General features: G+C 32.9%; 1 protein-coding gene across 2 annotated transcripts in view; it reads left to right on the forward strand.

Moving 5' to 3' along the window:
- The window catches only part of DPP10 (dipeptidyl peptidase like 10), a 671,116-nt gene that overhangs the window by 145,251 nt on the left and 500,134 nt on the right, over window positions 1-25,731 (forward strand). For both annotated transcript variants that reach the window (XM_049773821.1, XM_049773822.1), the window contains exon 2: window positions 18,455-18,569. In XM_049773821.1, the coding sequence (XP_049629778.1) occupies window positions 18,455-18,569 (115 nt within the window). The remainder of the gene's footprint in view (window positions 1-18,454; window positions 18,570-25,731) is intronic.

A 25,731-nucleotide genomic window follows, 5' to 3' on the forward strand; every position in this document is an offset into this window, starting at 1 on the left:
TTCAAGTATTACCTCCCAGGAAATGCCCATTGCTGATTACAAACATAGGGCACCAGGTTATCTGTTGAGCTTGTTATAACAGCAAAAAGGTGGTTCCTAATAAAACTTTAACAGATGGTTGTATTCAGAAAGATTTCTCCATCTGGGAACCTAACTAATTAAGGAAATTCTTGTAACTTCAGAAGGTAACCCATCTCTGGGCCAGACTAGTTAAGGTAGTCTCTACAATAAAACAAGCTAGTAGTGACAGGAGCCAGTCTTTGCAACAATAAAGCAAGCAACAATCGACCAAGTCAACATTTCTGGTAGCAGGCAGGTTTACTTTAGACAAGCTGAAATGGGGGTGAAGGTCTTTAAAAAGAAAGCCCATCAAAAACTCCATAACCATGGATGAGCAATAATGTTTATTTTTCTGGGCTAGGCTTCACATTATTGTATACTAATTCCATTTGATAATGCCCCATGGCATATTGAGCATACATTGCTATATATGTTTGACCTTAAGAAAATGAAAAATAAATTAACAATTTGTTTCAGTCAGGCTACTAGTTTTACTATTTTCTATCTTTATACTATAAGTTATTTCACAATAGACATGAATGATCTTTCTGCCAAGTTAAATTCATATCACTTTTGATATAACATGGTTTTTTTTTGTCAATGTAAGTAAAACTACATTTTTGAAAATTATTGAAAATTATTTTGAAAATAACTAAGAAAAGATCAATCAATGATTATAACAAAAATCTGGTTGTGTTTGTTATATTTTAATAAATATTACTTTCAACATATCTAAAAATCTTTATTAGATATTTTAGATAAAATAAGACATATAGATTCCCTGCCTGAAGCAATGTTGTGTCTTTGAAATCTAGAACTTGGGGGAGTTTTAAGAAAAATGGATCTGTTTGTAGCCTATTCATCTTCTGAAATCAAGCTTGAAGATGATTGCTTGACTTGTTAAAAACTCTTACAATCTAATCAATCCCAGAAATTTAAAATTATTTATCTGATTTGTATATAACTGAGGTTTTATCCATGTTTCTTTAAATCATGTGTAGCCTCCTCAGGTGATACAATAGCTGTACACTCATGAAATATCTTTTCTTTGTAAATATCAAACATGGATATTTTATATCAATTTTACATTTTGTGCTCACATAATTGAAAAATGGTCTCAAAAGCAAAAATAACCAAAATAAGCAAACAACAAAGCCCATAAACCCCTCTTAATTCTTGATGCATAAAGTTGAGCATGGTGCTTTGAACAAAGTAGATTTAGAATATTCAGTGTGTGATATCAGGTGGATGTTTCTTATTACAAAGGAAGAAAATCAGTGACCATCATTACTACCGGTTGGGTTAATAATTTAAACAGATTAGGTCAGTTGCATCTGTAATAGATTCAGTAAGTAAATAATTGGAGATAAAAATTTAATTGTACTGAATCCATAGCCATAGTGCATACACCATATGTCCTGAGACTGAGTCACACTATATAGCAGTTCTGAACAATATACTTCTAATTTCACATGTTTTTGAAATTTTACCATGGAATCATCAGAAGCATTTGCTAAAATAGACTTTCTTTAGTCAAGCTTTACTAATTTGAATTCATACAAGCAGGGAGATAACAATGATTCTAATTTGAAATACCTTACCTAGAAGAATGTCAAACTTTAGCATATAGCAGAATCATGTGGAAAACTTATTAAAAGAGGTTCAAGCCTGTCCTGGCTTTAGAGATTTAGGAGTTAGTATGAAATGTTTACATATATATCCTGCTTTCAGATGAGATGCCACTCTGTGGAGTATATATTTCATTATACTTTATTTTATTGACCAGTACTTTTATTTGGGATCACATTTGCAGTATTTAGGGATCCATATATAGCACTAAAGATTCAAATTAGGGTTAGCCAAATGCAGAGCAAGCAACTTAAGATCTCTTCAGCCCTAAAGTACAGATTTTAATTAAGCCAATATTATTGAAAACTTTGTTTCTTAGGATGTTTTGCTGACTTATTTAGATAGTTCCATTACTCAGTGCAGTACATGAACCAATAAAGGCCAAAGATGACCCGTAGATTATGTAGAGAACTATGAAAGACATGTAACTACTGAAAAACTGTAAGAGATAACAAGAATTATAAGGAACAACTTCTGATAACATGTAAGGAAGATAGGTTGCATTAAGGATATAGTAATTCTGTTATGGGTATATAGTGGGTATATATAGTGATTATTTTATTTACTTAGACATATTTTAATAAGTTATTGATGCAATCTATATTTAACTTATGTATGAAATTATAAGTATATTTGAATGATAGAGATAGTATTGTAGGATGTAATCATTAGAAGTATTATTCAGTTGCGAAAAATAATGTTGGACAGAATCAATGCTTGGTGGACTCCATAAATTTCACAGAGCAACTGAAAGAGAAAATGAATACACATCCAAAAAGTTTTAACCTTTTAAATCAGAAATATGTTGCCATAGAACCCTAGAAAAATAATTTCCTGGGTGCTTTGAGTGACTAATACATTAGAAAATTTTTTCCCCCAAATCATGTATTAAAATGGAAAACTGGATTTTCCAAAATGTTTTGTGAGTCCAAACTTTTCCTCCTTCTGGAAAGAATTTATGAGAACAGTACTATCAAAATATGATTTTTCTGTTTGTTATGTCAAAGTGTGTGTTTCATTAAAATTGTTTCCTTATTACTATCAAAGGATTTCATTCACAAAAATGTAGTTTACCCTTCAGAATCTGGAATCTATTTGCTGTTTATACAATTTTTTTTCATTTCAAAAGGCGAATTTGTTTTCTCAGATGAATTATACAACAATCTATTATCAGTTTGTTACAAATATAAATAGAATTTTATTTTTTTATTTAAATAAAATTATTTAAAATACTGTTTATAATAGGCATTCATACAAATATCATTGTTTGATTTCAACACCACACCTCCCACTAGAGTATCTACTACCTTCCACAGTTGTATTAGTATTAGTTGGACTTTTCACAAGAAGCTTAAAAAAATTGAATAATTTAGGACATATTAACACACCATATTGATTCTTCCTTAATAAAGGCCATTGGAATATGCATATTCTAGTAAAGTTGCATCTTCCATGCTACCTCTGTCCTTTGAATAGTTCTTCGAATACTCTAACATATCTGTAAGTGTTGTGCACAATTTTGGGATGTGTTTACAATAACTGGAGGATATTTACCATAATACTCCTGGTCATTAAGTCACTGAGTAATACTTTGATAGACAGTGTGGGCCTGAAACTTATTGTTCAGATTGGCAATGTCATGTTGCCAGGACCAGTTTTCTAGGGGGTAACTAAGGCTGTAACACATAATTTTCTCCAGATTTGGATACACTTTTATTTTAATTTTTGTTTTGACAAGATAAACAAAATACAAAACATCATTTTTTACTAATTTTATTTTATTTTTTTGGTTCTTGGGTCCCACCCGGCAGCACTCAGAGGTTCCTCCTGACTATACGCTCAGAAATCGCTCCTGGTAGGCTCAGGGGACCATATGGGATGCCAGGATTTGAACTATTGCCCTTCTGCATGCAAAGCAAATGCCCTAACTCCATGCTATCTCTCTGTCCCCCCCCCATTTTACTAATTTTAAATCTTATTAATCATATTCACAGTGTCATGGAACCATCTCCAAGGTTATATCTAGAAATATTTTTGTTCTGCAAAAGAAACACTCTATTTAACAACTATGGTAATAATTTTGCCACAAAGAGAAGGATGGCTGCATAGGACTGAAAATTATTATAACAATGATAGTAGGAAATGATCACTCAGTAGAAAACTGGGTTTGGAAAGCTGGTAAAGTGATTTGCATTATTATACTCTTTTAGTAACAATATTGCAAACCACAGGGTCTAACAAAAAAAGAGATGATTGATTGATGATAGATAGATAGATGATAGATGGATATATAGATAGATAGATAGATAGATAGATAGATAGATAGATAGATAGATAGATAGATAGATAGATAGATAGATAGATAGATAGAGACAAAGAGAAAATTGAGAAAAGAGAGTGGAGAAGAATGTCAGAGAGACAGTCTAGTGGGAGTGATTTGGGGCTGTCCTGGATAGGAAGATGCAGTGGTGAAGGAATGAGTGTTGGAAAAATGACTGAAACTTTATAACTATCTCATGGTGCTTCAATTAAAGTTTCAAAAATTAGCTCTTTCCTCCAACTTCTAAAAATTCACCAATCTCTGTTTATCTTTAACAATTATATCCCTGTAGGTAATTATATGACTACCAAAATACAGTATATATTTCTTGTAACTGTTCTGTGCTACATAGCATATTTTTTCCAAGGTCGATCTGCTTAATGAAATTTATCAGTCTTTTCTACCTCTCTAAAGATGGATAACTTTCCATTCAAAATATACCACATTTTATTTATTCATGCACACCGTAATAACCAGTTGGTTTTCTTGATCACTTTGACTATAATGCTAATGCTGCAATGTGTCTAAATATGTGTAACCAAATATCATTTTAAATGCCTGTTTAAATTCTTTTGGGCATGCACCAAAGGTAAACTGCTGAATTGTGTGCTAAAGCTTTTAACTCTTAATACATTTGTTGTTTTATTTACTTACATTTTTGTTAGTTTTATTTTACCCCCACAAGAGCTGCTCCATTTGAATTACCAGTAATGTGTAGAATTCCAGATTTTGTCCAGATTTCTCAAAACATTATTTTCTGTTATGTTGATAATAGTCTTTTTATTTGTATTTTTCTTAAAAATAGTGAGCAATATTGAATACTTTTCACATATTTAAGTGTTGCAAATCAGCCCTTAAGATGAAGCTGGATGGTGGAGATGGAGGCCTTTGTCCTTAGGCCCCGGGCACGTGGCTCCATCCCCCATTAACTGGTGGGTCTAGGCCCTGGAGAGCAACAGGTATTGAACTCACTCACAGGCAGGCTTCTGGAGAGATAACATCTTTATTCAGCCCTAGCCAACAGATATGGCTGCTAACCATTTACGCATTCAGCCCTGCATTCTCACTTCTCCCTCAGCCATAGCTCTCCATCCAGGTAAATGCCAATTTTTCTCTATCCTGGCCAAAGACCAAAAGGGCCAAAAGCCCCAAAAGCCCTCAATCTTCTTTGGTCAAAGCCTTATCTAATCTTTTCAAGACTCCTCCCAGGAATGGACCAGGTCTTGCAGGTAAGATCAAGTTACCTGGTTAGAATGAGGGGTGGGGCCACATCAGCCCCCCCCCTTTTTTACATAAAGACAAAAGGCATAAGTTATGTGGCTTCCGCCTGTAGCCAAAGGCGGGTAAAATTTCCATAGCAACAATCTTTAAAGTGTAAAATTAATATATTAGCCTATCTTAAAAATAACATTTCTGCAAAATACACCATACATTTGTAACTTAAAATTCTATTAATGCTTTTTACCAAGCACTATTCTGGAACTTTCGTGTTCCTATACTTTTAATACTATATAAACTATTTTTGGGGAACTTTCTGTTCCTATTAACCTTCCCTACACACAAATACCACAGCATAAATGCATAACATACATTTTAAAAACAGGCTCAATACATAAAAATACACAGTAGAACATTATACCAATGGAAACATTAACTATGGAAAACAATAAAGCACATTAAATTAGCAAGAACATGACAGATTAAAGTTAGATGCAGGCAGTTATTTTTTAAGATCTTTAAATGGGCTAAGCTGTATTACTCCCCTTTTTAAAAAATTTTAAAACCACTAACTAAAACTTATCCCATAACCAACTATGTGTAAACTACCCTTCACCTAAAACCATAAGTCCAGACGCTGGTTTGTCCCACACTGCTCTTACCACGTGGCTTCTTCATGCGGTTTCAGCTAGGTTAAGTTGAGCCATTTCATTCTCCTGATCCGGAATGCGAGTCCCAGGCTCACCGCTTTTGCCTTTTCCATGCCACTGTTCTCACATGGCTTTACCGGAGCAGAGCAGAATGGAGCTGAGCTGCACGCATTGCCACTTTTGGACTGATTAGGAGCTTTTCACTGCTTTTCTGCCACAGGCTACAGTGAAAGCAGCCTGAATCGCTGAAGAGTGATGCCAGCTATAGCTGCCGTCTCTGCAATCCAGCAGAAATTGGAAGTGTAACTCTTTGCCCTGTTGTTGGTGCATTGTTGGCTGATTGTAGCTGTGGCATTTTGGAAGCAGGTTTCACTGCCGCCACTCTCAGCCACAGCTTCACTGAGCGCGTTTGGGTGTTCAAATTTGAAGTTATTCAAGTTAAAAGTTTAGTCCGAAATTTTCAAGGTCAAAATCCAAATTCAGGCTGAAGGCACAAGGGACCATATTGACTGCCTGCAAGGCAAATGCCCTACCACTGTGCTATCTTTCTGGCTCCTCATCATTTCTTTTATTGCCCTGTTAAATGTTTATTTCATATTTTACGTGGCATATTTTGAAACCTTTGTCATTTTTAGGCATATATATTTATAGAGTTTTGTGGCTATCATGGTGGATCTTACACACAGTATTTAAAAATCAATCACAACTCTTTTAAACCAATTTTTATGTATATTAGTTGCATGTAACTCAAATCCCTTTTAATATATTCTTACATATTTTTTATCAGTGTCATACATTATTTCTTTTTATTCTGTGTCTTCTAACATAGCTTCATAAGTTATGCCTTTATTTTGATCTTATAAAAGATTGAAACATTGAATCACCATCTAAAATCACAATGATAATAAACTTGTAAATTCTTTTGGGAAAGCTTTGTCTTTTCATATGATTTTAAATTACTTCTAGAATCTTACAGCTATTTTGTTGTTTGTGTTGTTGTTTATGTTGTTGCTGTTTTGGAGTTACACCTGGTGTTATGTAGGGCTTATTCCAGGTACCTCATTCAGGGATCACTTCTGGAGGGGGTCAGCAGATCCTATATGGTGGTGGGTTCAAAGCTGGGTTTGGCCATGGCCCAGGCATGATCCATACTGCTTTCCCTTCTTCCTTTCTGTTAATCACTACTTGATTTAAAATTTAAGTCCATTTTGTTTTACTTAGCTATCTGTTTGTTTTCTCTACATACTGCATAAAAGTTAAACTGTTTCTTTTTACTATTTGTTTCATTCATCATAATACCCTCTTAGGATACCTATGCTGATGAAAATGTTAGGAAATAACTTTAATTTTTTTGTAGAATGTTATCCAACATGTGTATTTTTTAAATATATTCATATGTTGATAGTGACTTTGATTGTTTCAAGATCTTGGGAATTACAAAAATTTTTGCAATAAACCTATGATTGTAAGAGTACCTATAATACTTAGAATTAATTGTGTGTGTGTTTTGCTTTTGGCGACATCTGATGATACTCAGGGATTACTCCTGGCTATGCACTCAGAAATTGTTCCTGGCTTGGAGGATCACATGGGAAGCAGGGGGATCGAACCGCGGCTTGCGCGTGCAAGGCAGATGCTTTACCGTTTGGCCACCGCTCTGGTCTCAATTGAATTATATTTTTTTGGTGTTTTACTTCTCTCAGAAGTATTCACAAGAATCTCTGGGATGCTTTACTTATTTTATCTTATAATCTAAGGATAGAAATAATTGTGCTTCTTCCTTTCCAATTTAGATACCATTTTATAATTTTCCCTGACATATTGTTCTTTCTAAAATTTCTTATGCTATATTAAATCATACTAAAGGAAAACGACTTCCTTTCTTAGTCCTCATATTATAGGAAAACATTTCTATTTTTTAAATTTTGACTGAGAATTTGCTATTTTTGATCCTATTACATGCATTTACTAATTCTATATTGCCCATTATGTGTTTTCTTGGATTTTAGGATGTCCTTCAAGACTAATATGGAGTTGGGGATGGGAATAGTAATAACCATTATGAGAATAGAGAAATAGCTTAATAACTAAGCAAATGCTTTTCTTGTAGGAGGCCCAGCTTTGATTATTATTATTACCACATGTTACACCAAGAATCTCCAGGAATTATGCCTACATATAGAGCTGAGTGATCTGAATTTCTCTGGATTCATTCTACAAAGTAATGGTAGTAACAGCAGCAGTAGCAGTAGTAGTATTAGTAGCAAGAGTAGCAATAGCAGAAGCAGAAGCAGCAGCAGTAGTAAGTAGTAGTAGTAGTAAAAATTCAATAATAATAACCATAGGAGAACTTTAAAAATAGGTTTATTTTTATACCTTAAGAAGGTCATGGAAATTTTGAGAAAAGGAAAAAAAAATTAAATAAACATGGGATTGGTGTCTAGATTTTACATGGATCCCTGGTTGGAGTTTAGGATTTCGTGGAACTATTTATTATTGGTGCATTCAAATCATAAGGGTGGGGATAAAACACAGACGAAAAACAAGAGGGAAGGGGAAAAGATTCACCTCAGATCCAATTGTTTCAATTATCATCCATTACAAAAGATAAAAAACAAAACAAAAAACAAAACAAAACAAAACTTACCATTGGTAGACTTAGGAGAGTGTGAGAGATTTTTATTAGACTTTGTGTCAATAGTTAAGGAAACCAGTCTTTGGTAGAGGATGGGCTAATAGAATGTCCAATGTTTGGAGCCTGTTACTTGCAGTATTATAAACAATCATTCTTATAAAAATAGTAATAATAAGAGTGGACTATTTAATAAAAATAAACATAAACTCAGTGTATATTTGGTGAGGTAAGATACTATGATTTTTATATAATAGTATTGGCTGGCCTTCAGTTAGAGATACAGTTTAGTAGTAGTAGTAGTAGTAGTAGTAGTAGTAGTAGTAGTAGTAGTAGTAGTAGTATTTGTTTGTTTTGGGGTACAATTGGTATTGCTCAAGGTGGTATTCAGTGTACAGTTTGCATTGCTCAAGTGAAGTACTCTAGAGCCACTTCTACTTTTGTTCAGGGGACCATGTCATGCAAAGAAAAATATAAAGTGACATCCCTCATGGAAAATGTTGCATTTTCCATATTTTCTCTGAAATATGTATCCTTTAGATTCAGATGACATTATATAGGTCTTACATTAGATATATCAGATACTTGGATTGCAAAACAGAAGAGTCAATTCTAGAAATTTTCATTGGACTTGGCTATTTAGAGTGGTGTTTAAATTAGGAGTCATGTGGCCCCTTGTGGTACACCAAGGACATAAGTGAAAATCACATATATGGATCTCTGGCCAAAGAACTTAGGCCAACTGCTAGGATAATCGTATCAGATGGCAATAGTTGAAAAAAATATTGGAAAAATTTGACCTAGAGGCATCATCATCAATATTGTGGATTTTAACTGCCTTGATAATTGGTTTGTTAATAGAGACAAGAAACTTAGGTAGTACACATGTAATTCTAATAGCAGTAGTGGAGTGCATATTAATTATAATGGAGTTGTCTAAAATTTAATATATAGTTATTGTCTCATACTTAGAGGGTTAAATCATTCCATATTTAATGGCATGTCATTGGCATAGATCAGTTCATTTAAAGCGTGTTTCATTTATTGAGGAAGAAGTCACCTATAATTTTTTTAAGACCAATGTGATAAGAGTAATTATCTGATATGAATCATTTTGGATGAGAGAAATGATGCAATTAAGAATTCTGACTTGCACATGGTCCACATGGTTTTGATGTTCTGTACTGCATGTGGTCCCATGAGAACTGTCAAGATTTATCCCTGATCACTATAAAAGTAAACACTCAGCACAGCTGGCTACAATGACAAAACAAAACAATGATTTTTATGAGAAAAAATATTTAACGATTTAGAGTGGATTATTAATTCAATCTAAATTTTGAGATTACTCAGTTAAAGAATTATAGATATCTAGGGAACAAATATATCATTATCTTGTGAGATGAGACAGAAACATTGAAAGACCTTCTGATTTTTAATTTCTCTGATATCAGGTATTCATTTAAGCTAGCAGCATATAATAACAATTATTAAAAATGTGCACAAATGAGTCTGTGATTTTGTTAAATCTATAACCCCATTTCTCCATATCAAAGTTTTTCCCATATTTATTTCTATTTTATTTAGTCATAAATTAATTATGATTCCTATTTTATAGAAAGTCCACTCACATGCAATTGGAAACCTATAAAGTATTATAGGTTTCTCATTTTTAGGAATACTTAATTTATTTAGAGTTTTTTTAAGTAATTCCCTTTATAAGATGAGAAAATAAACAAGCAACAAATACATGGAGATGTATAAAATGCAGACAAACACAAAGAACATAGAATATAAAACCTATTTGAAACTGGATTTTAAAAAGTTTAGCACTGAACCAGGCATATTAAAAATTCATTAGTTTATCTAATTTGTCATGAATATAATAGGCTCATTAAATGATATTAATTTGGGGGAACTGGAAATGAGCTTCATTTTCTGTTCAAAATTATTTTGAGAAGTTATACTAATGGAAAACTATCACTGCTTAAGGTAATGGACACTATTGAAGAGTGGGAGAGATAGGTCAGGTATATAATGTTTATTATTTTGTATATGATGTATTATCTTTGCATCTTTGAATAAATACTATTAAATTATGGTGTACAATAGTTTTGATGTACGGTTGATTTCAGTTTTCTGGTACACTGTTGAGGATTGTGTGTGTGTGTGTGTGTGTGTGTGTGTGTGTGTGTGATATTGTTATATAGTTTACTCTGTTGTGACTTTTAATCTGCTTTTAGAATCAGTGTAATTTTGGCTTCGCAGAACATGTTACATCTTACTTATTGATTCTTTTAACATGATGTAGTATATACTGCCCATCTTTGTTTCTTGCTATCTTTTTATTGTTTTGGGAGCTCAAGGCTTACTTCTGGCTCTATTTTCATGGATCAGAGGATTCTTAACTCTGGAGATCATATGTGATGCCAGAGATTATGAAATACACCTGTTTTACCCAAAACTAAGATCATCCTCTTTTCTTTGTATTTGTTTCATTATAGTGTGATTTCACCTAAAACAAAGATCATCCCTAGAACCTTTGTATCTGTTTAAAACTTGGTTTTACCCCAAAAAGGAATTGTTTTACATGTAAATCTGGGCGGGCCTGGTTCAGGATAGCCTGAGCTATCTGTTCTTACTCTGGACTTAGTCCTCACCCACGGGTGGTTTCTGTACTCAATAAAAATGACAGTTCTGGCAGGCAGCTTATTCTCCATAAGAAAAGAAGATTGCCAGATTACACATGCTTCACCCTCAGTTTAGTTGGATTATTTTATGCAAGACCCTGTTTCAGATCCTTTTACCCAGGGTTGAAAATACAGTGCATGGGGTTATTTTACAAGGGATAAAACATGACTTGGCCTCATCGCTTATCCACTATATTCTCTAGCCACTTTATCCTCACTATGTTCTATCTTTTTTTTTTTACCTAAGAACTAATAAATATGTGATTTATGTCCTTGACATTTTTCCATTGACTTAAAGAACAAGTTCCTATACCTTCATTGAAATTCTTTGTCTTTAAAGCTTTGAAAAAGCTTAAATGAACTTCTTTTAAACCACTTTCAGTCTTGCTTTGTGTTTTTAATGCCCTCCCCATTTGTTTTTTTGTTAATCCCATGCTTTTAGAGGTTAGGTGATTAAATTGTTTGTTTTGGTTCTGGGACACATCCAGCTGTGCTCAGGTTACTCTTGCTTTAGTTTCCAGGAGTCAATCCTGGTAGTTCCAGAGTAATTTAAGGGTTTCTGGGAATTAAACCAAGGTAGACTACTTATTTGGCAAGTTCTTTATTTGCTGAAGTTCAAGTAATTTTTAATATGTGTGCTCTTTACTGACAATGTGTCTTTTGTTTTCTGGTTCTCTTAGATTGTAAATAAAATTTAGATTACAGTTTCTCTTGAAATCTCTAAGGAAGATAGCATTAATGATAGCAACTCATTTGGTGTTTGGTGGTCTACTCTGGCCATTATTTCCTCCTTTTATATCTGAAAGACTTTTCCAGGATGTAGTGTTTTTGACTGGGTGTTTAATCATTTTGTATTTTCAAGTTGTCACTCCACTTTCTCTTCTGAAGAATTCTGCTGAGAAATCTGATTAAAGGTAACTGCTTTTCCCCCACAGCTGGCTTCAATGTTCTATTTTTGTCCTGGAGTTTTCATAGTTTCACTACTATGTGTCTTTATTCTTTGCATTTAGCTATTCAGATGTTCTGTTAACTTCATGAGCTTGTACATTTAGTTCCTTCCGAGGTTTGAGGAATTTTTCAACTACTGATTATTGTTTGAAAAATCTGTGTTCTGTTTCCTCTTTCTTTCCCTTTTGTACTATTCCTAATTTCTATTTGCCTTTCCTAATAAACTGTATAATTATCTTTTCTTCTCTATGTCTCTTTGTCTCTCTGCCTTTTGTGCAAGGGTTGGGGAGTCTCACACATTTGCATATCTTCTGTTCTACCCCTGAGCCAATATCCAATCCCAAAGAATTTTTTTAGCGTTTCTTCAATTATATATATATATATATGTATATATATACATATATATTTTTTTCTTGCCACACTAATTTTCTCCATTTGGAATATTACGAGTCCATAATTTTGTCTAGTGATCTTGTTCATTGAGTTGTTAATATACTAAAACTAATAGAGCCTTTTATTTTGCTTTCTAAATTTTACTTCTTGCTAATTTTATTAGAGCATTAATATTTTTCTTTATTTTAAAGTATCGCTGTTTTTAAAATTACTTTTTCTCAGTTGTCTCTGTTCTGAGTGTTAACTGGTATGAACCACCAATGCCCCTATAAATAATAATTTTGCCACTATTTATTTTATATAACACTTTTCTAATCAGATTTTCTACATATGTCTCATAGTTTTTTAATATAATTTAAACAATTTTAAATTTGCTTTAAAAACTCTGTGCTTATATAGTTAAAATTCATTATGTTTTTTAAATGAAAACATTGTGTTTCTTTTAATGGACCATGCTTCCCTCTTTATTTTGTTATGCTGAATATTTTTTAATTGAGAATTGGGTATTTGGAAATCTATCCACCTCTTTCAGTGTTTGAAAGCTGGTAGCATATGAATAAAAAAGTTCACTAATTAGTTCAAAATAAAGGCTCAAAATATTCATGGGATATTTTACCATATTTATTTTCCTTGTATTTCTGTAAGACTTTCCCTAACAAATTTATCCTGCAGCTGGTTATTTTTAAATGTCTCAATTTTCTTAATTGTTTTACTCCTTCATAAATAGGTCTTTGGTATATGCTCTTGTACTCAGAATCTTTCTGTCTGCAGTCTGCAATTTTAGTGCAACATGTTAAGCATCACTGTCTTTCCAGGCTTCCAACCTCAAAGCCAAACTATTCTATCATTTTTCTCTGATTGCCAAGTTGGAAAAGTAAGATGCCAGTTCTTCAGTAGACCGAGGGATAAGTAGGAAATTTCAAAGAAAATCCACTTCCTGTCTTTAATCTAACAAAAGGAAATGAAAACCAGGAAGATGGTACAATCATAATGTCCTTGCCTTGAACACAACTGACTTGTTAGGTCCTGGACACAGCAAATGGCTGGTTTGGGTCCTGTCAGGACTGAGCATTGAATATGAGAGTAAACACTGAACAATCCTAGACATGCTTCAAAATACTAAAAGGATTAAAAAAAAAAAAGGACACGAGAGGAAGAAAAAAAAATGGAGAGGAAATAGGAGGATTTTCCTAGTTTTGTTTGACTATGCCAGGAATAAGGTAGAATACCCAAGTATGTCATCAGTTTCATACTTTGTGTGTCTGTGTAGCGATAGCACCCAGATAACATTCTATGTCCATATATGGTTTGTGGCCACACCTGGCAGCACTCAGGCTCTGTGCTCTTAAGTTGCTCCTGACAGGTTTGGGGACCATATAGGATGCTGGGAATCGAACCCGAATTTGTCCCTGGTTGGCCACATGCAAAGCAAATTCCTTACGGCTGTGCTATCTCTTTGGCCCCTTAGTTATATTATTTAAGAATATGTTGATATGGTTCAAAATAAAAATTAATTTTAATTTATTATAGGTTGTTTTTTACAGCGAGTATAAAATTTCACATTTAGGGGATATATATAGCTTAAAAGGTGTTCTGACATGGCAGTATTACCCCAGAATATTCATATCCAAGAATAGTCATTTGAAGTTTATTCCCTCTCTATTACTATTCTCCTCTCACATTATCATTTTCTTGTTTCAAGGTTGTTTCATACCTTTTGATCAGGGATTTTGGGGATCTGAGCATAACTATATGTATAGTTATAGATTTATAAGTGATTTATAAACCCAAAGCTATTTTAATAACTTAACAGGTCTTTATTTAAGTTTTATTTTATTTATACTTTTGGACCAAAGCTGGTATATTTAGAGTTTATTCTAGGATTAGGGATTTTAATAAATAGTCGAATTGGGGACCATCTGGGTTTGGAGACAGTATCTGGATCAGCCATGTGTAAAGCAAACATACTACCCTTACTTTTATTTTATCTCTCTAGACCCTGTTTTCTTTTTTGTAGTTGTAGGGCAAAATGAGGACTTGAAACTTTTCTAGCTTGTCATCCTATTTATATAAAATACATTTAAAAATATTTTCTTATGTATATAGCTATAGGTTTTTGAACTCTGAAAATGTTCAAAATGACTGATGCTCAGACAGATCTCTACATTATAATGCTAGGAATGTAAAATGGTCACTATGTAATATATTGATAATAGCTGTCATCTTTTTGTTTTATAATGTTATGGTGATCCATCTGGTAGTGTCAATGACAATTATAATTATTGGAAGTGATAAAAGTCAAGTTAAAACTCAGTATAAACAAATTAATAGGCAACAACTAAGCAAAACAAAATTTTAAAGCAAGAAAGCAGAAAACAATAAAATATTCCTGCTTTGCATGTCTAATAAGCTAGTAGATGATGATGATACTGATGGCCATAGTTATTTTAGCAGCACTGATTAAGCAGAGTCTGGTACACAGTGATAATAAAATATATAGCAAAATTAAAACTGAACAATTTATAGCTGCGATAATCTTCACGCACTTGCTTAGCAGGAGCTTCTCATCAGAGAAGCATCATAAATTAAAATAAAACCATGAATATCCTGAACATAATGAGAAATTTAAATAAATTATATACATTATAAGTATGGATTGCAAACAATAAAATGTATTCTCTATGACTATATTTTCTATCAATATTATTAATTGACTCTGTAAGGAGTCATGATCCTAGTATTGGTGATATTTCTTAATATGCAATTATTATTAATGTTTAGTTTCTATATTTTCTGGTGATTTTTAATTTGTCATATATGCATTAATATATTAAAATTAATTTTATGTATTTTGCTATAATTTTTAGACAACTGTTGAAATTTTGTAAACTTGAATAAATTAAAGTTCTTCCTATAGATATCCTTTTAAGAACTTTTAAAATTTAATTTTGGCCCAAACCTTCCCCCCACTCAACCACAGTGCTCAGGGTTTACTTCTGGCTCTTATAGTCAGGGATTATTCCTGATGGTACTGAGGGGATGATATGGGATGATAGAGATTAAAGCCAGATTAAAAGACAAGTGCTCTACCTGCTGTACTAACTCTCAAGTCCCATATTCTTTAAAATGGTTTAAATGATAAAAAAAAATGTATTTGTTCTAGGATAGTCTATAAAGCTGTAACTCTGGAATGTTCCTTAATGAGTAGTGCATATATATTGGTTTATTACAAGTTTTAAGTTTTATCCATAGTGTAAAATTACATACTTTTTTTTGAACTTTACAAATGCTTGCATGTACCTTTTCTCTATTTTAACTTTTTAAAAATGAAGAATTGTGCTGGAGCAATAGCACAGTGATTAATGCATTTACCTTACATGAGGCTGGTCCAGGTTCTATCCCTGGCATCCCAAAGCCTTCAGGAGTGATTTCTAAGCACAGAGCCAGGAGTAACCTCTGAGCCCTGCAGGGTGTGGTCCAACAACAACAACATCAACAACAACAACAACAACAAAAACTAAACGTAAAAGAACACCCTATTCCTTTTTTAAAAAATACTTTTATTTAAACACTGTATTAGCAAACATGATTGTAGTTGGGTTTCAGTCATAAAACAAATAACCCCTCTTCACCAATGCAACATTCCCATCACCAATGCCCCCATCTCCCTCCCATCCACCTCCTGTATTTAAGGCTTTCTAGTTCCCTCAAACATGAAGCTCACCACAAAGAGTGGTGAGTGCAATTAGAGAAATAACTGATCTGAGAACTAACCCTATTTTTTTAAATTTATAACTCTTGTATAATTATATGTTTCTACTTTATTTCTTAAAAAATGCTAGTTGGATACTCATTATTTTATATATTAAATGACATATGACTTATTGTATTAAATACAATAAATATGACTTATTGTAGTAAAATGCCATTCCCTTACCTAAAAATTGGAAATTGACTTTTTAATTACTAATAATCTTAAAATTATTTTTATGATTCATAGAAATTAGATGCTATTAAAATCAACAAATAATTTATAGCTACATTCTAACATTAATTTGAGTACTTTACAATTTGTTTATAAAAATTACTATTGCTAATAAAATACATTAATTAGTTTAGTATCACAGGTCATTCATAAATATCAGTTAATTTCCCTTTCTTTATTTCCAATGTCTTCAAATTTTTATTCTGTATGTATCAGAAGAATATTACTTATGCGTTTGTTATGACAATTGGGATTTTTTGCTTTGTTTTTGGACCACACCTGGTGACGCTCAGGGGTTACTCCTGGCTCTGTGCTCAGAAATTACTCCTGGTTTGGGATGATATGGGACCTGGGGGATCGAACCACCGTCCATTCAAGGTTAGTGTGTGCAAGGCAAATGCTCTGTGATTTTTTAAGTGACAATGGCAAGTAGTATGGCACAAAATTATCCATATTTTGTCTTTTCAGTATATTTTTAAGATAAACAAATATTTTCATTAGTCTTCCACATTTTTTGTTAATTTAAATGAAAAATAGAAATAAGTTTTCTGCTTATGATTACCAACACATTTTTCTTTAAACTTGAATAAACTTAAATTTCATTTTGATTTAAGTAAACTATATGTGTGTATGTGTTGTGGGAATTCTTGCATTATAATCCAGCTGATTATTTTAAGGAGAAAATAATTATTGGGGCCGGAGCAATAGCACAACAATAGGGTGCTTGCTTTGCACATGGTTGACCCAGGACGTCTGGCATAGGTTCAATCTCTGGCATCCCATATGGTCCTCCAATGCCAGGAACTATTTCTAAGCACAATGCTAGGAGTAACACCTGAGCATCATGGAGTGTGGCCCCAAAACAAACAAAAATAATAATTGAATTGTTATTGATTTATTTCTCCCATCAAAATAATTTCCTTTCCAGTATCAACATATGTTGCCCTTGGAGAGGGCATCATTAACATTGAAATAAAATCTCACATCCATTTTAGATACTACATGCTGTAAATTTTTATAAGTAGTGAAGACAGTTTTCAAAGGACCCTTTTTGGGAGGAGGCAAATTAATAAACAGGTGGTGTTCTAGCTTTGCATATTGCTGACTATGGTCCCCAGTATTTCATATGATTTTCTGTTCCCTCCAAGAATGGTCCCTGAGAACAGAGACAAAAGTAAGCCCTTATACAGTGCAAAAAGTAGCCTCAAAACTAAGAAATAAAAGTGGATATATAAGTTATTAACTTAAAAAAGCTCTATATAAAGGGACTTTAGTTTTGTTATTGGCTGTTGCTATCTATTTTTTAATTTTACACCATTACTGGCGGTGCTCAGATACTTCTTCAGGGTCAGTCAGTGCTCATGAGTCATTCCTGGCAATGCTTAGGGGATTGTGTTGCAGGAGATCAAACCAGGCTTCCAAATGCCTGCATATAAAATATGCATTCAGGCTTTTTAACTATCTCGCCAATACTGTGAATGACACTTTGAATGATTTTCTTCTTGGACCATTTAGAAAAATAATCTATAATGTTAAGGGAATATTGGTATTTGCATCTTTATTGCTGATTTCATTGTTGCAAGTGAAAATGTAAATGGATCCACTTTATTTTCATAGTTATTTTGCCTAGTACTTTCAATATCAACCTGGTGTTTAAAGTCAATTCATTTGAGCACCATCTACATTTTGGACAGCAGGCATAAAGCTTTGCTGGTTTATCTTAGAGAAATATGATTGCCTCCCAAAGGATAGCAATTTATAATATATGCACCTTTGTATAATTAAATAAGTTACCGAAGAGGAAAAGGATTCTAATCAGCTTTCAAACTGTGATTGTGCCATGCACTGAATCATCTCTTTATGAATATATTTCTCTAGGAACATGTATAATTATGAATCTTCTTTGTTATTTTTTTTTTATCTCGGCAGGAACTCGGAAGTAACAGCCCTCCACAGAGAAACTGGAAGGGAATAGCTATTGCCCTGTTGGTGATTTTAGTTGTCTGCTCACTCATCACTATGTCAGTCATCCTCTTAACCCCAGGTAATCTGTTCTTTTTCCCCTCTCATTATTTTATTGTGGATGATAATTTCATATTCAAATGCCTTAACCGGGTAGCCATATGTGGTAACTTAGGACACATTTGCTTTGTGTGTGACAAAAATAAAATGTAACTAGACATTTCACAAGCGCTATAGCATTTTGTGGTTTATATTTTATGCATGGTATTTTGGGAAAGCTAATATGTAAAATATATACATTAAGAGTACCAGGGAGCTTTGATTCCTGCTGCTACTTAGAGACATTTTATCTTTCTCAGTTTAATAAATACAATAAGCATTCAAATTTTTATTGTTCAAGTATTATTATTAGTTGGAAATAAGAGAACATACATTGAAAGTCATATCTCCATATAGGAGATGTGGTAAGTCTAATGGTAAGGTTAAGGGCAAATTTGAGGGACAAATATAAATTAATGCCTTTTTTTTTTTTTTTGGCTTTTTGGCTTTTTGGGTCACACCCGGCAGTGCTCAGGGGTTATTCCTGGCTCTCTCCTCAGAAATTGCTCCTGGCAGGCACAGGGGACCATATTAATGTTTCTTTCTTGTTTTCCTTTAGTTCTTAATAGATTTTGCCTCTACAGTTTATTTTTTCTTCTGAAATGTCTCTAAATTGCTCCTGAAAGTACATTGGGAACATATTCTTTTTATATTAAGGAATTAAGTATGATTATATTAATATACTGATAAGTAGTATATGCTTTTTGAGGGTTTATTAACTGTCCCAAAGTCTTATAAATCTTTGGGAGATTCTATTAGGAAAGTTTATATATTTATTTTTAAATTCCTCACAATGTCTTAAAGGAAGAAATAAAAGAGACCTGCTTCTATAGAGAATCCCAGTAGCTTCCTCAAAATCTGAACACTTGTGTATAACTCAGTGTGAAAATAAATGGTCATTTCTATGAGATGTTTGAACTAATCTAAAAATAGACTAATATTAGAAAGCTAAAACCTACTAGTCCTATTGTGAAGTGTATAAATTATATATAGAACATATATACAATATACACACATACATAGTTACTTCAGTTCATACTCCATTACTGGATATCTTATGTATTATAGTAATTTTCCCATGTATAAAATCAGGTTCACAGTAGCTTTAAATGATTTTTGATTATTGGTGGTGAGAATGTTGCACTGGTGAAGGGTTTTTTCTGTTTATGACTGAAATCCAAGTATAATCATGTGTGTAATCATGGTACTTAAAGAAAGATTTTATACAAAAATAAATAAATAAATCACCAGTAAAAAGTAATGATGATTATTTATACACATAGCTATATAAGTTCATTCAATGAGGTAATACTTCTTAAATATTCCCTCTATTGGAGTATCTGTATATTGTATTTGAAATTGATCAAGTTTCAAACTGTAATTTGTCATTATAGATTAACATATGAAGGTATTGAAAAAGAAATTAAGGTAGCAGGAGGAAGGAAACAAGAGAAAATAATTTAGTTTGGTGGGATGAAGCAACAGTTTTTTTTCTTGTTTGCTGGGTTAGTTGGTCAGCTCACACCTGACTCTATGCTCAAAATTACTCTTAGCAGGCTCAGGGAATCATCTGGAATACAGGATATCAAATCTGGATCTTTCCTGTGCAAGGCAAACACCCTACCTACTATGCTATCTGTCACTTCCGCCCTAAAATATATTTCTTAAAGAAAGAAGATAAGAGATGGCTTCTCCAGAATTCTCTTTCAAGAGTCCTTTCTTAACTACCTCTTTTGTACATATTATAGTACAATGTAATTGAGTAATGTGGTGGCTTTAATTTTCTGCAGTGTGCCAAGAATCCTGGTTAAAGGAAAATGAGCTTATGTTCATCATAATGTTTCACTTCAATGTAACAATTTTAGCATAATTACTAAACTAATATCTCCATTTTATTGCTTTTTCTCTAATGGAGACTATTAAGCAGACATAGGGAACTGATGTCCTGAGATCTGTCTGCTTTTTTTACTTTTTTAAATTTCTTCTGTTACAATTCTAGAATCTTTTAATTGCTGACTCACTTTTTCAGATTACCTTTTCTCTCTCTCTTTTTTTAAAATTTTAAACCATGTTAGTTAAATATCTGGATATCAGACTTGAAACCATAAGGTATATAGAACAACACAACATGTTGGCAAAATACTCCATGACATTGAGACTAAAAGCATCTTCAAGGAGGTAATAGCACTCTCCAAACAAATGGAAGTGAAGATAAACAGATGGGACCATGCTAAGCTGTGAAGCTTCTACATCTCAAGACAAATAGTGACATAGATACAAAAGCCACCCACAAAATGGGAGAATCCACTCACCCAATACACATAGATAAAAGGCAATATCTAAGTTATACAAGTTATACAAGAAAAAAACATCTAACCCCATCAAAAAATGGGGACTAGAAATGAACAATTTCTCAAAGAAAAAATACAAATGACAAAAGGCACATGTATAAAAATTTCACATCACTAATGATCAGGAAGATGCAAATCAAAACAACAATGAGGTACCAACTCATGCCACAGAAATTGGCACATATCACAAAGATCAAGAACAATCAGAGCTGGCTGAGTACTGGGGAGAAAGGAACTCTATCTCATTCACTGCTGATCAGAATGCCACCTAGTCCAGCCTTATGGAAAACAATATTGAGTTTCCTTAAAAAACTGAAAATTGAGCTCCCATATGATCCAACAATACCACACCTAGGGATATATCCTAAGAACAAAAAAAAAAAAACACAATACAAAAATGTCTTCCTCACACCTATATTCATTGCAGCATTATTTAAAATAGCCAGATTCTGGAAACAATCCAGATACCCGACAACAGATGAATAGCTAAAGAAACTGTAGTACATATAGAAAATAAAATATTATGCAGCCATCTGGAGAGATGAAGTCATGAATTGTTCCTATACATGAATGGACATAGAAACTATTACGCTGAATGAAATAAGTCAGAGGGAGAGAGATAGACTCAGAATAGTCACACTCGTCTATGGGTTTTAAGAAAAATTAAAGACATTATAGTAATAATGCCCAGAGACAATAGAGATGAGAGCTGTATGTATTGGCTCACGATATGAAGCTTACCACAAAAAGTGGTGAGTGCAGTTAGAGAAATAACTACACTAACAACTATCATGACAATGTTAATAAGTGAGAGAAGTAGAATGTCTGTCTTGAATACAGGCAGGGGGTATGAGGAGGAAGGAAATGGTGCTAATTTTTTCATGGGAATGTTGCACTGGTGAAGGGGAATGTTCTTTTTTTTAATTTAATTTTTATTTGAATCGTCGTGGATTACATATCGTTCACAGTAATATTTTAGGTTCATATTAACATAAAATCAGGGGAATTCCCATCACCGAATTGTCCTCCCTCCACCTCCATTCCCGTCCTGCCTCCCATAGCCTCCACCCTCACCCCCAGGGCTGCTAGAATGAGTGGTCCCCTCTGTGCCTAGCCTTACTACTTAGTGATCTTACAACTGTTTGGTCATGGAACCTCCATTATATTCCCCTCTAATTGGGAGACAGGACTAGATAGTTCAAGTTATGTGGTTTTGTTTGAAGAAGAGAAAAGTAATAAAATGGGATAAAAATCATATATGCCAAAAGTGGGCTGAGTCCTTAGAGAGGCTCTCATCCTCGGTTTGAGAGATGAAGGGGAAAAAGAAGGCAAAACATCACAACAGTATAAAAAGAAGTATCAAATAAAATATCCTGTGAGCACTACAGCAATAAAGATAGGCACCACATAATAGCCATGGTCTTGAAATAAAAAACATGACAGAGCACAAAACGGAAGAAGAAAAATGAAGAAAGGAAATAAATAAATAAAAATGGAGACAACATGTTCACTATCCACACCAAATCAAAGAAATAAACAAAAACTAGATAGATAAATAAAAAAAAAGATTATTTTGTTGTGCTTTTTGTCTTTTTTTTCTTTCCTTTTTTTTCCCTCCTGCATAGGCACAGTAAACATTGGGGTCATTCGAACAGGAATTCCCTTGGCCTAAGAGATACAGGGTTTCTCCACTCTTGAAGTATTATGTCATGGGATTAACTATAGACTCCTTTCAAGTTAATTTACTCTAAAGAGGGATGTTCTTTTTATGATGGAAACCGAACTACAAATATGTTTGTAATCATAGTGCATAAATAGACATTATTTTTTAAATAAAAATTATTTAAAGCATTGTGATTTACAAAGTAATTTGTAGTTGAATTGTAAACAAAGTACATTTCAGCACCATTCCCACCATCAGTGTCAACCTCCCTCTTCCAAATTTCTCAGTCTATCCCGTGTTTCAGCCCCCTACCTGTGATTTAAATTTTGAGATATTGTTTATTAGAGGAACTAAATATTTAATCTACTTGTTAGTCTCTCAGTATATGTTCATTTATTCACTGACCATCAGATAGTAATGGAGTTGTTACAATGTATATGGAGCTCTGGTGATTGGCCTTTCATTCTCTAGCTTTATTTATTTTTCATTCCTTTTTCTCCCAACTATTCAAACATAATCTTTCATTTCCCAAACCAGAGGCTTAATATAAGGTAGTTATTTAAATATCTGACAGCTATTATTTAGTTATAATTAAATGAATCTCAAATGATTACATTTAATACAATATTTGGTATTGCTATCATGAAATTAAAAAAAATGTCCAGGAATGGTAAAAGGTATTGTATCATTCTAGTAAGCTATTTACTTTCTACCCTCTGCAAACTCTGTCAGTAGTGGTGTTGAAAAAGGTCTATGTTATAAAAGAAAAAAAACCACAAGGGTATTTTAATGAAATATAGTTATGAATTTTGGGGAGTTTTGAACAAAATTCTTTGTTCCATGGTCTTAATGGTTATGTCCCAATTAAAGAAGAAGTGAAATATATAGCTAGACTACTGTGATCTAAGACTGTGTATAAATATGACACCATTCTTTGAATTTACTTACCTGTTCCTCCCTCGTGAGACAGCAATAACAAAACAATAACAAGATGGATTTTGTTTAACTTTTTGTCTTGAGGACTAGTATGTCCAATAAGATCACTGGTTTTGACTTGATTGAATAAGTATGATGCTAACTCTTAATTTAGACTTGCAATTTCTTATTCTAACACCACCAATACTTCCTTGTTTAACTCTTAGGCTTGAAATTTCTCAGCTTGGTAGAAAGCATTGATTTCAAAAATACAACAGGGGGGGGCAGAGAAATAGCATGGAGGTAAGGTGTTTGCCTTCTATGCAGAAGGTTGGTGGTTCAAATCCCAGCATCTCATATGGTCCCCCAAGCCTGCTGGGTGCAATTTCTGAGTGTAGAGTCAGGAGTAGCCTCTGAGCACTGCCAGGTGTGACCTCCCCAAAAAAAAATATGCACCAACAATGTTTGTTGACGAACATGCAATGTATAACCTCTTCTAATTCTACTTTTGCATACCAGTGATATGTCTCCAAACCCTATCTTTTTGCATAAAATCAATCAGAATGAAATAAAATTCAATCCAGTAGAGCAATCATTATCAGGAAAATGTTCTCAATTATTTGGGAGGAAGAAGTAGGTCTAGAACAATACTTATTATAAGAGTAGGGGATCCAAAGTGTTTTTGTCCTTTATAGATATGTGATCTTGGGTAAATAATTTTCTGCAATATGAAGTATTTTCTTGAATAAAGGGATTCTTAAGTTTGTTCTTTGATTTGTTTCTTTGGTTTGTTCTTTTGAACTTTATTCTAATACCTAAGATATAAAAATAGTAATAATAGTAATAAGCAATGATACAGTAATGTATTTAATAGTAAATTACACATGTTGGTTCTCTGTAAACCTCTTCCTTTTTAAAAAATGTATTATACTTTTTGTGGGGGTAGACCTTATTAAAAGTTATCTAGTCCAAAAAAGTATTTAGAAATTAATTACATTGCTCAAAATCAAATCATTCTTTAGGTGTCAGGAATGCATATCTATAGACAAACATATTGATTGTAATTTTTTATTTATTTTTTAATTTAATTTTGGTTTTGGGGTCACACCCAGCAGCACTCAGAAATCATTCCTGGCTCTATGCTAGTTCGATTGCAATTTGTATGACAGAAGTAATTTGACACAGATGTCTTAATTTCTAAATTTTTTGTGAAGTTCCCTGACTTATGAAGACAATTGCTAATTTTTATCTGAAGTGTGGGTTAACTATCACAGTGTTTATTTAAAAAATAAACTTTTCTCTTTACGATTGAAAGTTATAGGTAATTCAGATGTTTTGACAATTTTTTCATATCTTTATTTTAATTCATTTTAATTAAAAAGTAGCCATATGATTTTCAGAATAATTCTATTATTTTTCATATTAATTATATTCTCAAAGGCTATTAAATGACTCTTTTATAAATGTATTTACTTTAATCTCCTATTTTTACTCATTTTATTAATTTTTCAGTGTCAGTCATTGGACTCAGCTACATATATACTTATTATTATGTAGAATAAAATACATATATTCTAGAAACACTTGCTGAAAAATAGTTATGCATTTCAACGTGTTTCAAGAAGAGAGATACACATTTTATAAATTGATAATATTTGTTTGAGGATATTTATGAAGTACTTTGATCTGGTTGTCCTAATATAATAGCCACATATGGAGTCTGTATATTTCACCATTTTTGTCCTATTGGTGGCCTGCTATCTTTTCATTGGTGTTCAGCTGCAGAAAAGCTTGTTAAGTTAAGTCATTCTTATGAGCAAGAAAAGACATGCAATGTTTTGATATCATGTCTTCAGATTCTAATCTCTGTGCTGCTTCTTTGGGCAGTTTTCCTTTCCTTCATTATTTTCTCTAGGTGAGTGCCCTTGTTTGGTCTTCATGCCCTATTAGAATATAAAATCAGTTAATTACTCATGTATCATCCATTGACATTCACATATAAACCCTTAAATTTTCCTTGATCTCAGTGTAGCATGATTACATCTACTTTCACTATTTTATGTCTTTATATTCACATCTCCAAGTACTTTAGTAGTAATAATTTTACACTAAATTCCAATGGATTTATTTAGAGAATGATTTTTACAGGTTGGAATTGGTTCCCTGATATTAATATAGCCAGGTAAATCTTTTAATATAGAATGATTTGATATTAG

This window comes from Suncus etruscus, chromosome 5 (assembly GCF_024139225.1).
Source record: "Suncus etruscus isolate mSunEtr1 chromosome 5, mSunEtr1.pri.cur, whole genome shotgun sequence".
NCBI classification, from domain to species: domain Eukaryota; kingdom Metazoa; phylum Chordata; class Mammalia; order Eulipotyphla; family Soricidae; genus Suncus; species Suncus etruscus.